Raw genomic sequence first — 17511 nt, forward strand, 5'->3', positions numbered from 1 at the left:
GAATCTATCGCGCTCAACCACGCATGCGTTGGCGAAACGCTCACCGCGTCTGCGATATACCCTTTTTCTTCCGCCTGAGCGATACAGACAGAATCTAGACTCGTCGGTGAACATCACACGCCTCCATCGACGCATCCCAAACCTATTCGGGCCATGTCTGCGCATCCAGTCAAGACGCACTTGCCGCCTCCGTGGTGTCAGAGGTGGCCCGACATAAGGTCGGCGCGCAATGATTCTTTCGGCACGCAAGCGGTTCCTGGCAGTATGAGGACTAATGGGTCTGCCATGAGTACCTATGGTATGCGACGCAGTCTCTACAGCAGTCTTGAATCTGTTGCGCAAGTGCGACAATCGAATCGCCCTGTCTTGTCGTGCGGTCGTTACACGCGGACGACCACTCCTGGGACGATCTGATACTAACCCAGTAGCACGGAAACGTGTACAGAGACGGTTAATTGTACACGGGCCAACACCAAACTGCCGTGCGACAGCAGTGTTGCTATGACCATCCATCAACATCGCAATTGCTCTACCCCTCTTAATTTGCGTTAAGCGTGGCATCTCAGTCAATGGCGAAATCAAAATGCCAAAGTGGAAAAATAATCTGGCTGAACTTAGATTATCCGTTGAGATTATTTGTTTGAAAAACTCCGGGTTGGCTTGATCACGCCGCGTGATTTTGACTAAAGAAGCTCACAAAGTCGCACAATGACATCATCACGCCTGGCTGATTTTAGGGTAGATTGTTGGGAAGGGAGAACGTTCTTGATGTAATACCTGACCAAATATTCTATTATTTCCTTACAGCTAAGGTGTACTGCAGGGGGGAACTTTGTGCGTTTCTTTTTTTGTTCAGTATATTATGACCCTTATATATGTATGCTGTATTGAACATTTCGATAACCAAGTAATTTAAACACATAAGTTTCGCTCAATAAAAGACTTCTCTTACCCTATAGCGATCTTATGTCTAGTCGAGCATAATATACAATGCATACATGCATACATACACATATATATATGCATATGTACCATCAGGATGCGATGTACAGTCTGCAATGGTACCCGTTTCAAGACTGTACACACCCTAAACGATTGATAAAAATATTGAATAGGATTTTATTTTAATTTTTATTTTGATTTTTCATAAGAACTGTCTTAGACATCCATAATAATAATGATTTAAAATTTGAAAATCTGATTTGTGATTGACTGTGACTTTACATTACATTTTGTAATTAAAAATTGTAGTGGGAGTTATACAGAGAACGGATAGGGATGTTTCATTCCAGTCCTAAAGAGATGAAGCAGTTCGTGATAATTCTAAGCATCAGCATAATGTTTCCTTGGAATCAAGGAAGAAAAAGAAACGACAAAGCAACGATGCTGGTATGACAACTGAAAACTTTGTTGATATCTATTGTTATTTTGTGAAATTTGTCAATTGCTAGTGTAAATATTGGCGTTAAATTAATTACTTATCAAATATTAGTCTAGTTTTAGATTACATATTCTAATATATATGATAACCATTATGTCATATTGAAAATTATTTCGATAAGCAAGTCATTTATACACATAAGATTTGCTCAATAAAAGACTGTCTTCTATCCTATGGAGATATTATGTCTAGTCGAGCATAATATACAACGCATACGTGCATACACATTTATACATTTACAAATATTGCAGATCTCCATCTATGGGCTTTGTGAGAAGCAAAGCAGAAAAAGAAGCGACAAATTGACGATAAAAGACACAGAGATGCAGGTATGAAAACTTAAGAGTAGGTTGATATATATATTTTACCTATGGGGAAAATGTCGAATGTCAAATGTCATAATTATAACTCTCATGCCGGGTTTTAACACCTATGATTGACCATTACGATGATCAAGTCATTCACATACGCAAGATACCGGCACTCAATGCTAAAGATGCTCACGGGAAACATTTTTGAATTTTAGTACAAAATTGCTGAAATGTGTGGCATTCATTGTATCATGGCACAGTATTTAAACCGTTATGCAGTTTTAATAAATAAAATACCTGTAATAACTTCAATGTTACCTCCAGTGCACAACATTGTTTACCAAAGCTTAAAAGACTTCAGTACATATTTGTTAATAATTGTTTATAATGACAATGGGTTCCTTCATGATAAGACATTGAACGAAAAAGGAAAAAATCATTTAATTTAATATTTCATAATAGCAATACACACATTTTTCCTGATTATTCAAAATCTAAACTGAACATATATGCACGTAAATTGTACAAAGAGAAATTATACACAATCTCTGGCGATTTAAGAAAATCTATAGATAGCTGTACTTTTTCAGTGGAAAAATGTTTAAGATTACACATGATCATAGTAAAACTCACATCATATTTCATATCAGCGTTGTAGTGTCAGGATGGGGGATCAGTATATGTTATGTGATATGGTCGGATGTGGTAAACTTTGTTATCATTTTTATGAAAGGTTTCTCAATAACACGACATCAATAGAATAATTCGCTTCTTTTTTTATGAAAAAGGCCAAAGGCCCCATTAGTTCCATCTGGTATACAGTACTTAAACATATGCTTTATTGTGCAAAAGCATGGCACTATAGAGATAAAAGATAAAGCTAAATATTTGTAATAAACATAAGTTTGTTAATCTCAAGTTGCCTTCTTTTAGGAAAATTTGGAAACAAAATGAGTTAGTCTGATTGCGATTTCTTTGTTATGTATGTATACACGTCAGGTACATGTACATGCTGCTTAAACTAGAAAATACATCCCCCATCCACCACCCCTCCCCTGGGTCTACTGTGTTCCCCTCACCAGTGTAGCAGGTAAAGCTGGCATGGTGGTACAGTAATGAATTGCCATTTGTTAAAATTATTCCAACATTCATAGTTGTAGGGTGCAAGCACCTGTAGGTTAAGTTATATACATGTACAAAAATTATAGAAGTTGATCGATTTACAATAAACAACCAGACCAATGAAGTTTCACAGGAAACACAAAGTTTTAATCATATTGTTATATTACAACTTTGCTGCAGTGGCAGATTTAAAGATGGTTAATTGGCTAGGGCATTGTAACCATCCACTGACACATATTTTTCTTTTCAATATGATATCTACCTTAGGATATATTGGCAATCGCCACCTACTGACCATTCACCTGTGGTCACATGGGAGTATGTACCTAAAATATTGAACACCTTGAGTGAAGGCAATTAATCCAGCCAATTGTCTGTACAGTAGATACACAGGTAAATCAGTACACACTTACAGGTAAGATACTGTGGCAGTTCCTTTGTAAGGAAATGACAGTCTCGGGCAGTCACAATTCGATTTCAAAACTTTACACTACCTTATCCTCTCAAATGGTTTATAAACAGTCAACACTAACTGATAACACACCCCAGCATCAATTATTGGGTCACTGAACCATGCTAGAGCTTTTTGTACCTGTACGGTCAGTGGTCCATAACAGCCGCAGGGCACAGGTGTTGCAAAACGGATTTTTTTATTTAAATTTTGAAAATTCAAAATAAAACGGGATTGTTTATGAGAAGGTTAAATTAAAGCAATAAATGAATGTAAGCACTGTTTTGAAAACTTACACTCAAATCTTTTCTTGATTTTTTTTTTACCAAAGGACTAGGGGCAGTTATCATTTATGGTTAATCTATAAAAAGAAACCAACAGAATTACACATATATATATTATATCACTATGACACCTGTATTCTTTATACATAAATCACGCTTCGGATAGATGATCTTACCATGTCGACTGACACTACCATTAGGTGTTTATTTTGAGTGGATGACAAACATTATATTTTTAGAAAGTTTTAAAGTTTTTTCTAATTCACAATACATGTAGTTATCTTTTTTTCACAATCAATATACGGAGTAAAACCTGATGATTTACTATCAATTACTAATCAATATAACGATAGATTTATATATTTTATGCAGACGTAATACTATTATTACTTTAGATGAACTGTTATGTTGATTATGTCTTTGAGCAAAGTATTTTAAACTTTAAACTACCAATACATGTATATACATGTACCATCCTTTTTTTAAAATAGGTTATCACGGTTTATAGCTATTATGATATTTTCATCAAAGGATACTGTTTAAATTCGTTTTAAGTATATAAATAGGTTAACTATAATATTTTATTGATTTATTGAGCAGTCGGGATGGGAGAAGATCATAGGTTGTATAAACTGATCACATCAATGTGAACTCCAGTTCACTTCAATGTTTACCCTGTGCACAAGCTAGTGAACTGGAGTTAACTTTTCTTGTTTACTCCAGTGCACAAGGCTACCAAATTAAGTTTGATCCCAAATGCATATATATAATACAAATAATTCCAAACGTTTTGGTCGTTGGAAGATTTTGATAGTGAAAATCAATTTTAAGCCTGATAGGAAATTATATTTTATCAGAACGTCTATTATGTTCTTCGCCAAAAACGTCTTTATCATGTACATCCTTAGTCACGACCAATGACAGAATGACGTTTTAGGGGTGCATTCAATAACCATGTTCCGAACGGTGTTACCGTCACAACCTGGATTATTTTGATAGAAAATAAGGAAGGAACCAGTTGTCTAATAATAGTTTTAGTGAGAATTGACAAGGACATTCAACACTTGTAAAACCAAAGACGAATCCGACACGACCGGAATAGAAAAAGCGGGGTGAATATGTCTGCTAGATAACCGAATTACTCGGTAGCTATACAATTAAACAAACTTTTAAACAAAAAAGGACCATTTTTTAAAATGTTTTCCAGTTTGAGCATAAACAAAATTGATTGTGGTTTGATACCTGCATGGAACGCGCCGTTCCATGATATACATTTATAATTACTTGTTGGTAGGAAAAGGAAACATATGTGAATTGCTCATAACTCACAATGATCGTACGCATTTAATATAAGGGAAGATAGTATGTCAAGGTAATGTTCTGATTCTTATGTTGATATTAAACCGAATATTAAAACCTATATACCCCGACGATCTAGCTGGTTTCGATGCTCATTTCAGTAAGACCATCCTCTTTGGCTATGACTACTGGCTATGTTTTTTGAACATTTCATCTAGCATGTCGGGCACAATTTTTCATATGGGTAATATTTCTGCATCTGGGTAACATATACTGTTTACAATAACAATTTTATAACGGAAATTGGGTATGCAGTGAAGTTGGTTGGTTGCTTAAGTGTTTATCGTCGTCTTACACTATGGTCAGTCGACGCGAGGGGTTAAGTGAACAAACACCATTGTACCTTGCCTTATGAGTTATTGGAAAATGTTGAAAAGAATATCGCCTTTCATTGCTCATAACTTAAAAATACTATTATGTGGTTTTATTTCTCTTTAATCCACATTTTACTAATAAAACTGTTACTGTTCACTGTAACTTTTACCTGAAAGATAGATTGCTACTCATATGAGTAGTTGTGTCCAACCTGTTTAAGGCCTGCCGACAGTACCAATAGTACACAGTCAATATTAGAATGTTTGTTTTTTTGTCAACTCAGAACCTGTGATTTGCTTCTTATTTAGATAATTAAAACAACTATAGTTGTTAGATAGCTTCATCATCAGTTACCACCCATCCCCCACCCCCATTTCTATCGCCCTTTTAAGTTATACAAATTTAGGTGTTGTGATCAAAATATTTATTTCCGAAATTCGTAATTCCAAATCCTCCTGAATGGTGCTTAAAATCCATCGTATGGTAAAGAGTGGGTCTTATATAAATTGATGTATAGCTTTTTGTTATACACTTTGTAGTACAATGAAAATTCATGTTGATTTTTCAAATTTCATACATTAGTAATCAAATCCGTATCTACCTTAAATAGCATCGTTTCACTCGTCGCATCAAGACATATATTTGTCATTTCAATGCGGAGCCAAAAGGGGTCAAATTGGTCAATTTTTAATAACCTTCTTTAGTCCAAGATATGTTTGAACTAAATACTCTTCATTGATGGAATTCATGATGCTTAATCCCTGGGTAAAGTTTACTATAGTTGGTATAAAGGGAAATACCAGTCTTCGGTATATTTTCATTTCTTTTCAGTGGAAAAGAGATCACACTTGGTTGGGATTATCTGATTGCAGTTTGATGGTAAGAAAATGCATGAGTATGTGCTTGATTGGCATGAAGAAACAAACACAATCTGCAATAACACTATTAAAATAACATATCAACAAAGGAAGATAACTAACTGCTAACTAATTGTCTATACATTTTATATTTCACATTAAAGCCGCATTTGATTGTCGTTACAAACACGAAAAATATTTGATATATTTTGTTTCGGCTTGTTCGAATGACAATAATAATTAAGCAGTTTGCTCGTCCACGTAATGCTATAATGTATATTCCCTATTGTCACGGTTGTGTACACCTGATTAATAGGATTCGATAATAATCGTTTGCACACGTGGCTTTACAGAAAACACATTCTAATTATATAAAGGTCAATTATGGATTTGTTTAATTATTGAATAGGTATTTTGTGATTGATTATTTAAGACATGATGTCTTTTGTTAATACTAAATTAATGATTCGACATCGCATTTTTAGGTTATCATTGGAGTTGACCTTGAATTATTCAGACCCCGTGTTGAGCTGTTTCCTTCTAGTCGCAACGTGGATAAGCCCTGCAAAACTTCGCTTATCAATATCGATAAAACATGTGGGTCTTTCAAGTTTATAAAGGAGCTCCTTGTGTCGCAAGGCATACATCCAAACCCCGGACCAGCTACTTCATTCATTAAGGCACTAGGCGGATTTGTCAATTTGGAAACATGTTTGATCGAAAGAGGCCTGTTAACTGTTTCGTTATGTGTCGCAGTGTATTTATTCACAAAGGATGAAGACCGGAACACGCAGGTATAATCGCTGAAAACGTAATTGATACTTACATATCGATATGGAAAATGGCATTTATTCAAGTCATGTTTGTCTAAAATCAGAGTTTATAGGTGAACGCAATGATTGGGGTTAGTATTACAGTTTTAAGTGCAATTAATTCATGTTCATAGTTTGATGATTACGTAAAACAATATATAACTTTAACTGTGAAATAATGAAACGTCAATTCCAAAGTTACTTTAAGCTGCTATTAACTTCTCAGGTGCTTTACTAATTCAAATTAATAGATTATTCTACTCCTCGAATCTGTTACAATCGATAAGACTCGTGCTGTTATATCATTGAAGCATCATTCAACTTAAGAATTACATTTAGTGATTTCAATTTCAAAAACAAAGTGCCAATAGATAATAAATGTACATCCTTCTGCTAGTATGCTGCAATCATGTGTCATAAAAGACAAGGCAGAAATTCCATACTTTTACTACTGTCAATTCTATATTACAGAACACAGCAAAGCAATCAGAGACAGAACAGAAAAGATGTTCTTTTGATGAAGCCGTGAATCATCAGGTCAAGGACTTACATGGCGATATGATAGTAGAATTAGCTGGATATTTTACGCCATCATGTAAAAAAAATTGGGATGATCTCTGTGTATTAATGCGAAAGCATTTAGATTATGCTTCGGTATATGGAAATGGCGTCACTCATGTAGGGATCCTCTTTGAAACATTAATGGCGAAAGGAATAGTTTCATACGGATGTTACGACAAAGTAATCGGAGATATCAAACAAATACATGTTGATGCCGCGAAAATAGTTAAGGACACTACCGACTGCATCAGGAGCATAACAAAAGGCCAACGTATGTAATATTTTCATGTGTTTTGCTCACCTGACACGAAGTGTCTGTGAGCTTAATTAATGACACAGATAATCTGCTGGTTTGAATGATTGTCCGTTTTTAAATTTCGAGATAAAATGTGATACAATCCTCATATTATTCTAAAGCTTAGAGACATGGCATTTGGTTTATAATTTATTGTGATAGACTTAAGATTGGAAATAGTTTCAGTGATCAATTATCCCATTTGATTATTATGCAATGCTTTAAAGTTCAATGGGGGCAATATATATGTTAAAATGATGCTACCATTAGCCAAATTTTATTAATGAGATGGTCACCATGGTTTAAACTTACTGGATATATTTCAATTTTCTTATTATTGACTGTGTTTTAAAAACAAATGCGACGATATAACAGGTTCAATTTTGCATTACCTTCAATAGTAAAACGTCAACTAGATACATTGTACAACTCATATGATTTCAAAAACATTTGAAGCAAATTGAATGAGTTCAGATAAAACATTCTAAAATTTCATTTTATGTTTCCTAAAAGCATGGACTCGTAAAGAATTTCAGAGGAAATCTGAGGATGACGAACAGGAGAAAGGTATACACGTTTCCACTGGTTCAAATTAAACTAGGACTTTTATCCAGATTCAGAGGCATTTTCAAAGAAGCACTTTCTTCAATTGACTGTAAACTATTATGTTTTAAACTATTTTATTTCTATGTTGATCTCGAATATTAACTTCAAAACAATCACAAAGCATTCAAGAAATTATTTTGATCGTTGCTAGTGGAAAAAGATTATGAACTTTAATCAAATATTTAATGAATGAGTGCACAGACATATAAACAAGCAAAATATAAGTGTATGAGTCTTTTACAGCTACACTCCGTGCGGGACGGGAGGAAGATAAACAGCAAATAGGTATGTAAGAACTCAATATGAAGATATGTAAATTAACATTGATCTCAACAAAATAATTATCACCGAAAAAAGGAACACTCATTCGGGCTGCATCTTTTTCCAAAAGTTAAAAAAACTAAATCCTCCACAGCAAACCTGACATAGAAAATACCACAGTCTCGAAATGCAACCAATTAGGTCTTTTTTACCCATGTGAATCTATAATCATCATCGACTCCTAAATAGGGCACTTGCCATTCAATTAATTATTTCGATATTTTCGATATATTTATCTTTGTTCGTCCGACCGTTTCTCAATCCGTTCGTCCATTCGGGGCCATAACTTCTGACTTGCTGAAGATAATTCAATAAAATATAAGAATATATGCTGGACGACGATTTGGTCTGTCTTGTACAAGCTCAAATTATTTACCAGAAGATACTGTTGACTAGCTGAAGATAACTCGATGAAATTTTAGAAGTATATGTGGAATTGCAAGACAGCTTATCGCCTACCACCTTGAGGTCTATACTATCAAGGTCAAAGTCTCATAAGTTGAAAGGTCAAAGTCATTGTCCGGACCATAGCTTCCTATATGCTGAAGATATCTAAATGCCTTTTTATGTAGGTTTGAATGACAGTGTATCGCACAGGTTTTGTTGGGTCTATACACCCAAGGCCAAAGTCACATTGAGGTCAAAAATTGACCGAACTTTCCTTGCTTTTTTTCTGTACCGGAGAAGTTAGCTCAATGAAATTTTATAGATATGATAAGAATGGCAAGGAGATCCATACGTCCAAGGTCAGAGTCTTATTAAGTTCTGAGGTCAAATTGTTTGTCCAAGTCTTAACTTGAATATCTGTAATGGTAAGTATGTTAGTGGATTTAGAATAAAGTATGGTTTGCTGCATATTCTGAATTCTCATTCAGAGATATTTTCAAAGAAGCACTTTCTTCAATTGACTGTTAACCACTATGTTTTAAACTATTTTATTTCTATGTTGATCTCGAATATTAACTTCAAAACAATCACAAAGCATTCAATAAATTATTTTGGTCGTTGGTCAAAAGATTATGAACTTTGAACAAATATTGAATAAATGAGTTAAGTGCACAGACATATAACTAAGTTGCAAAATATAAGTGTATGTCTCTGTAATAGCTACACTGCGCGCGGAATTGGAGGAATCTGAACGACAAAAAGGTATGTAAGAACCCGATATGGCGATAGATAAATTAACATTGATCCCAACAAAATAACTACAACCGAAAAAAACAAACTTATTCGGGCTGCATCTTTTCCTAAAAGTTAAAAAAAAAACTAAAACCTCCACAGCAAACCTGACCCAGAAAATACCACAGTCCCGAAATGCAACCATTTAGTGTTTTTTTTCCCCAAGTGAATCTACAATCATCCTCGACTCCCAAATAGGGCACTTGTCATTCAATTAATTATTTCGATCGTTGTCAGTGGCAAAAGATTAACTTTGTTTGTCCGACCGTTCGTCATTCTGTTCGTCTATTCGGGGCCATAACTTCTGACTTGCTGAAGATAATTCAATGAAATATAAGAAGATATGCTGGACGACGAGACGGTCTGTCTTGTACAAGCTCAAATTCTTTACCCGAGGATAATGTTGACTAGCTGAAGATAACTCAATGAAAGTTTAAGAGTATATGTGGAATTGCAAGATAGTATATTGCATACCACTTTGAGGTCTATACTTTCAAGGTCAAAATCTTATTAGTTAAAAGGTCAAGTTCATTGTCCGGACCATAGCTTCTGATTTGCTGAAGATATCTAAATGGCATTTTTTGGGATATATGTAGGTTTGAATGGAAGTATGTTTCACAGTAATTTTGGGTCTATACACCCAAGGCCAAAGTCACGTTGAGGTTAAAAATTAACTGAACTTTCCTGGTCATAATTTCTGAACCGGAGAAGTTAGCTCAATGAAATTGTATAGGTAATTTTAGAACGGCAAAAAGTTCATTACGTCCAAGGTCAGAGTCTAATTAAGTTCTGAGGTCAAATTGTTTGTCCAAGTCTTAACTTGAATATCTGTAATGGTAAGTATGTTAGTGGATTTAGAATAAAGTATGGTTTGCTGCATATTCTGAATTCTCATTCAGAGATATTTTCAAAGAAGCACTTTCTTCAATTGACTGTTAACTACTATGTTTTAAACTATTTTATTTCTATGTTGATCTCGAATATTAACTTCAAAACAATCACAAAAAATTCAATAAATTAGTTTGATCGTTGGTAAAAAGATTATGAACTTTGAACAAATATTTAATAAATGAGTTAAGTGCACAGACATATAACTAAGTTGCAAAATATAAGTGTATGTCTCTGTAATAGCTACACTGCGCGCGGAATTGGAGGATTCTGAACGACAAAAAGGTATGTAAGAACCCGATATGGCGATAGATAAATTAACATTGATCCCAACAAAATAACTACCACCGATAAAAAGAACACTTATTCGGGCTGCATCTTTTCCAAAAAGTTAAAAAAAAACTAAAACCTCCACAGCAAACCTGACCCAGAAAATACCACAGTCCCGAAATGCAACCATTTAGTTGGTTTTTTTCCCAAGTGAATCTACAATCATCCTCGACTCCCAAACAGGGCACTTGTCATTCAATTCATTATTTCGATCGTTGCCAGTGGCAAAAGATTATCATTGTTCATCCGACCGTTCGTGATTCCGTTCGTCCATTCGGGGCCATAACTACTGACTTGCTGAAGATAATTCAATGAAATTTAAGAAGATATGCTGGACGACGGGACAGTCTGTCTCGTACAAGCTCAAATTATTTACCAAAGGATACTGTTGATAATTCGATGAAAGTGTAAGAGTATATGTGGAATTGCAAGATAGTATATTGCATACCACTTTGAGGTCTATACTTTCAAGGTCAAAATCTTATTAGTTAAAAGGTCAAGTTCATTGTCCGGACCATAGCTTCCGATTTGCTGAAGATATCTAAATGACATTTTTTGGGATATATGTAGGTTTGAATGGAAGTGTGTTTCACAGTAATTTTGGGTCTATACACCCAAGGCCAAAGTCACGTTGAGGTTAAAAATTAACTGTACTTTTCTGGTCATAACTTCTGAACCGGAGAAGTAAGCTCAATGAAATTGTATAGATAATTTTAGAACGGCAAAAAGTTCCTTACGTCCAAGGTCAGAGTCTAATTAAGTTCTGAGGTCAAATTGTTTGTCCAAGTCTTAACTTGAATATCTGTAATGGTAAGTAGGTTAGTGGATTTAGAATAAAGTATGGTTTGCTGCATATTCTGAATTCTCATTCAGAGATATTTTCAAAGAAGCACTTTCTTCAATTGACTGTTAACTACTATGTTTTACACTATTTTATTTCTATGTTGATCTCGAATAATCACTTCAAAACAATCACTAAACATTTATTAAATCATTTTGATCGTTTCTAGTATAAAAAGATCATGAAATAGAACAAATATTTAATGAATGAGTTAAGTGCACAGACATATAACTAAGTTGCAAAATATAAATGTATGACTCTTTTATAGCTAAACTGCGCGCGAAATTGGAGGAATCTGAACGACAAAAAGGTATGAAAGATCTAAATATGGCGATAGATAAATAAACATTGATCCCAACAAAATAACTACCACCGACAAAAAGAACACTCATTCGGGCTGCATCTTTTCCCAAAAGTTAAAAAACTAAATCCTCCACAGCAAACCACAGTCTCGAAATGCAACCATTTAGGTCTTTTCCCCCTTAAGTGAATCTACAATCATCCTCGACTCCCAAATAGGGCACTTGTCATTCAATTCATTATTTCGATCGTTGCCAGTGGCAAAAGATTATCATTGTTCATCCGACCGTTCGTGATTCCGTTCGTCCATTCGGGGCCATAACTTCTGACTTGCTAAAGATAATTCAATGAAATATAAGAAGATATGTTGATCTCGAATAATCAATTCAAAACATCACAAAGCATTCAATAAATTATTTTGATCGTTGCTAGTGGAAAAAGATTATGAACTTTGAACAAATATTAAATAAATGAGTTAAGTGCACAGACCTATAAATTATAGCAAAATATAAGTGTATGAGTCTTTTGCAGCTACTCTCCGCGCTGAATTGGAGGAATCTGAACAACAAAAAGGTATGTAATATCTCAATATGGCGATAGATAAATTAACATTGACCCAAACAACATAATAACCACACAAAAAAGAACACTCAATCGGGCTGCATCTTTTCCCAAAGGTTAAAAAACTAAAACCTCGAAAGCAAACCCGACACAGAAAATACCAGTCTCGAAATCCAACAATTTTTTCAAGTCAATCTACAATCAGATTATGATCGCCAAATTATGAACTTTGAACAAATATTCAATGAATGAGTTAAGTACACAGACATATAGGTATTTTTTCAAGTCAATCTACGATCATCCTGGACTCCAAAATAGGGCACGTGTTATTCAATTAATTATTTCGATCATTGCCAGTGACAAAAGATTATGAATTTTGAACAAATATTTAATGAACGAATTAAGTATACAGAGATATAACTTAGTTGAAAAATGAAAAAAGAGCTAAAATGTCAGTGTTTGAATCTTTTACAGCTGTACTCCGTACGGAATTGGGGGAAGCTAAACAACAAACAGGAGGGCAGCCTTTTTTCCCAAAGGTTAACAAACTAAAACCTCGAAAGAAAACCTGACACAGTAAATACCTTGGTCTCGACATGCAACTTTTTTTAAGGTAATCTACAATCATCCTCGACTCCAAAACAGGGCATTTTAAATTTTAAGGCAGAAGCCCTGTTTTTTGTTCGAATGGAAAGAGACCAAATATAATAATATGTATTTCATTATTAATTCTCTGTTTACCATGATAAACCCAGTACATTAATTATATTTCTTTACGGTCTTGATCAATATTGCATATCTCTAATTGAAACCATTGGGTGTTAAAGCGTTAAATAATTGCAGTAATTCAAAAAGCAAGTACTGTACATGAAGAATGCTTTTGTTATCAAGCAAAGTTGAAATTTACTGCCAACATTTCAATTCAATCATATTCAAATATCTTTCTTCTGCTGCAGATGGTGACTCGGTTACCCAAAAAATATTAAACATACACATGGCCTATCATTCTGCCAGATTGACCAATCTACGCAAATTCGTCAGAAAGCACGGTCATTAGGCAATCGCTTACTTCCTTTCTTGATGCGACTAAACACGAACATTTATACATGTATGTAGTAATTAAAGTTTATGTTTTTGATCATAAAGTGTACCTCATTAGACTCATGGTTTTAAGTCAGTAATATATTTACATTGCAATCATACAGAAATAACCCACAAAACAAAGAAAGGTTTAAGGAGAGTAACTCCAACTCCAATGATAACCTAATTAAAAAATGTAACTTCAATTATTAAATGACGTGTGCTGCTGTACGTCCATCTTTCAAGATGCAGGGTGGTAACTCAGCTGGTGGATATTTTAGTCCCCGAGGTTTGCGGTAACCTTGGTGGCCTCAGTTATCGTTTTTGAGTAGTGGCACGAGATTTTTAAATTCATAAAGTTATAGGGTAAACGCACTTGCGCCTCTGTGTTAACAATAGTTTGATACACTTTGGATTTGAAATCACCGATGAGCCCTAGAAGGACGAAACAGCTGTTTTGTGCAGTATTATTAATGTTGGTATACTGTATCTGTTTAAAATTTTAAATGTGTAGTTTCTCTCATGTACATGGCCAGAAGCTACTACGTCTTACCATTGTGCCAAATTTAGCCAAATCTCAAACAAATTGCAGGAGAGATTTTTCATTTATTTTCATTATATAGGAATTGTGTGGCTGGACATATACACAAAACCACAAGTACTGACCCGTGTTTACATAAATACAAGTAATATTAACAAGAAAACGACTCAAATCCGGTTACAAAGTTATATTGGGTCAAGTTGACTTATAAGTTTAAAGACGGTAGAATATATACCGTGCAACAAATATAAGTAGAACAGCTTAACAAAATATGATATGGAGAATAAGTTACCTTAAATTTATTCAGACTTTTATGCTCCCCGAAAAATATATATGGGTAGCATGTACATTTGTAGTTGCCGCTTTGTCCGTCCGTCCATCCATGCGTTATTTCGTTCTTCCCTTTGGTTCCATAGCGTTTGACTCACTGAAGATAATTCCATGAAATGTTAGGGATATGCAGGCTGACAAAATCTTTTTGGACTGTTTGCCAAAGGTCAAGGTCAAATTTAAGTCGAAGGGCATATTCATTGTCCGGACTGTATCATTCACTCGCTTAAGATAACTCAATTATATTTTAGGGATATAATTATGCAGGATGATAAGGCGGTTTGTCGCATACACTTTTGTGGTCTATACTTTCAAGGTCAAAATCTCATTAAGTTCTAGGTCAAATAAAGTCATCGTCTGGACCATAGCTTCTGATTTGCTAAAGCTATCTAGATGAAATTTAGGGACACACATGATTGTAGGATTGAAAGGCAGTGTGTCGCATTCCATATTTGGTCATTGCACAAAAGATCAATGCCACATTGAGGTCCAAAGTCAAATTCATTGTCCTAACCGTAACTTTTGACCAGGAGAATGTAGCTCTTTGAAATTTTATAGAGCGAGTACAATTTTGGGGTTAGTATGTCCGAGGTCTTAATCTCACTTAGTCAAATGGTCAGCGTCAAAAGGTGATTGGTAAGTAGATTAAGAATGACAATATGGTTTGCTGCATACCATTTTTGAGTTCAGTCACTTTACACAGTTTAGTAATTTCAGAGATAACCATCGTGACAGACATGATAAAATTTAGGTCAAAATATGTAACACGTGTCTTTCATTTAAGTTTCGGTGATCTTTTCGGAGAGCAAAATCCATCAGTTTTACTGATATTCTTGTGTCTTAGAGACATCACGCATCAATATGTTCCTGTCTAGCGCTAATGGGGTGATGATCATATAGTCATCAATTATGTGTGTTATCCACTTTCTTTATATATTTCAAATAGTATTGCAGGTGGTATAAGGGGTAATATTACCAAGCAGACTTTTGGGCTTGACGTACCAGCAACATCCATGGTCATTTGAAAACGGGTGCCTTGGAGATACCGCCGAAAAAAGTAGAGAAACAAGAAATAATAAATTGAGATCCCATGTTTTGCAATGGGGGCTGCAGATAAATTTATGTAACTTGTTACTTTTGTTCCCCATTCAGAAGGGCACATCAGATCTGTTCTTTCCTCTAAACTTGCAGGGGTAGCGAACATTTTAAGCATGACTTGACTTTTATTATATAAATGGATCAACATTACTAATATTTCGTGTCAATTTTGCAGAAAGTAAAACGGATCAAAAGATGATGAATATGGAAAGAGAACATGCAGACGAAAATGAAAAATATGCCTGGAGCAGAAACGAATACATTCCAGGAAATGGACGAAGTAACATACCCATAGGCACAACTTTAAAAACAACGCTTCCTGAACTTGGCAATACTAGTTCATTCTAATTCAAAGAATGAAGAGGTGATATATTCACATTTTTTTTTAAATCGCAAATTTAGGTTGGGAACGTATTATTAGTGTCTTTTACTGTAGTCGACAATCATTATAACCTGTATTTAATGATTACTTATATTGAAGTTCATGATGGTATATGAATAGGATCGAACAACAGGCTATCCATATGTAACAGTATACATGTATCAATTTATCAATGTGCAAGTCAATGGTATAGGGTAGATAACTCAAATTGGTTATAGAAATCACAGGTCAATCTGTGCTGTTTTGACCTCATCAGGGTAATTGGTCAATATTAACCATCGTCCTTAACTAGATCCTCCCTAGGAATTCAAGATACACACAAAGTGACAGTAGATAGTTAAATATTAATCTTATTTACATTAGATATTATGAATAAGTTATGCCAATCTTGTAGGGTATATTAACATTCATATTATAATATGATGAAATTATAATTATACAATACTTATTGTTAAATACTAAATACATGTCCATATTGATTTATTAAGCGAGCATATCATATTTACACCGTGTATATTTGTAACTGTGTAATGCTATTGATAACAGCCGGTAATAGATCACTAAGCATCTTATAAGTCAGAAGTTTTTTTAACTGGATTATTCATGTTTAAAATGTTAGTACATTATTATTTATTAATAAGTAATTTTATGTATATGAACATTTTTGAGTTAGCGATAATGGTTGAAACATTGTTTATTAGTTTCATTGTCAGATTACTTACCAACCATTTCGTATAGCATGCAGTGTATAGTATGAGTGATTATCACTGAGAAGATAAACTGAGAGTTATCGTCTGTGATTGTTGTAGCTGGTACATACAAAGAAGTTATGATGACTTGTTTCTTGCATATAACCAAATTCACATGCAACAGATTATAATAGATGGTCATTAAAGAGATCAATTTGCTAGCATTATTTTTAATTTGACATAGTGTAATATTGTTTTTTCTTTCACTAGATAATTTTCAGCACTGACTGAGCATCTTGAGCTGGTTTTGATAATTAATTGAAGTTGACTTTGTTCCCTATGTATTGTTTTAAACTTTTATCATAATTTTAAATCTATAATTATAACTCGTAGCATTGATAGAGTATGTTTGCAAGGTAGTTATTTTGTTAATATTAAATGTGTATCTATTGTCTATGAAATACTAAAATATATCATCATGAGCTACTTCGATACAACTTATATTGATGTTACATTTCTCGGTTTCATGATGTTTCTTTTCCACATAGATAGAATCC

The 17511-nt window shown here is 34.3% G+C and overlaps 1 protein-coding gene and 1 long non-coding RNA gene across 2 annotated transcripts; both read left to right on the top strand.

Moving 5' to 3' along the window:
- The first annotated feature begins 7035 nt into the window (after positions 1–7035).
- On the top strand, positions 7036–10223 carry LOC110449316. Its single transcript, XM_021496096.1, has 5 exons — positions 7036–7044; positions 7424–7784; positions 8322–8375; positions 8658–8699; positions 9843–10223. The coding sequence occupies exons 1-5, from the start codon at positions 7036–7038 to the stop codon at positions 9890–9892; spliced, it is 516 nt and encodes a 171-aa protein (XP_021351771.1). The 3' UTR covers positions 9893–10223.
- A 128-nt stretch (positions 10224–10351) lies between these two features.
- LOC110449306 lies at positions 10352–13927 on the top strand. The gene is made up of 4 exons (XR_002462836.1): positions 10352–12283; positions 12805–12846; positions 13309–13447; positions 13791–13927. It is a non-coding gene; the product is annotated as an uncharacterized LOC110449306 (long non-coding RNA).
- Positions 13928–17511: the final 3584 nt, after the last annotated feature.

Source organism: Mizuhopecten yessoensis, unplaced genomic scaffold, assembly GCF_002113885.1.
Source record: "Mizuhopecten yessoensis strain PY_sf001 unplaced genomic scaffold, ASM211388v2 scaffold4559, whole genome shotgun sequence".
NCBI classification, from domain to species: domain Eukaryota; kingdom Metazoa; phylum Mollusca; class Bivalvia; order Pectinida; family Pectinidae; genus Mizuhopecten; species Mizuhopecten yessoensis.

Excerpts from the sequence above, each read along its gene's own strand:
- LOC110449316 (XM_021496096.1), top strand. Across the intron at positions 7,785-8,321 it reads GAGCATAACAAAAGGCCAAC|CATGGACTCGTAAAGAATTT; the intron begins GTATGTAATATT and ends GTTTCCTAAAAG. Across the intron at positions 8,376-8,657 it reads GGATGACGAACAGGAGAAAG|CTACACTCCGTGCGGGACGG; the intron begins GTATACACGTTT and ends AGTCTTTTACAG.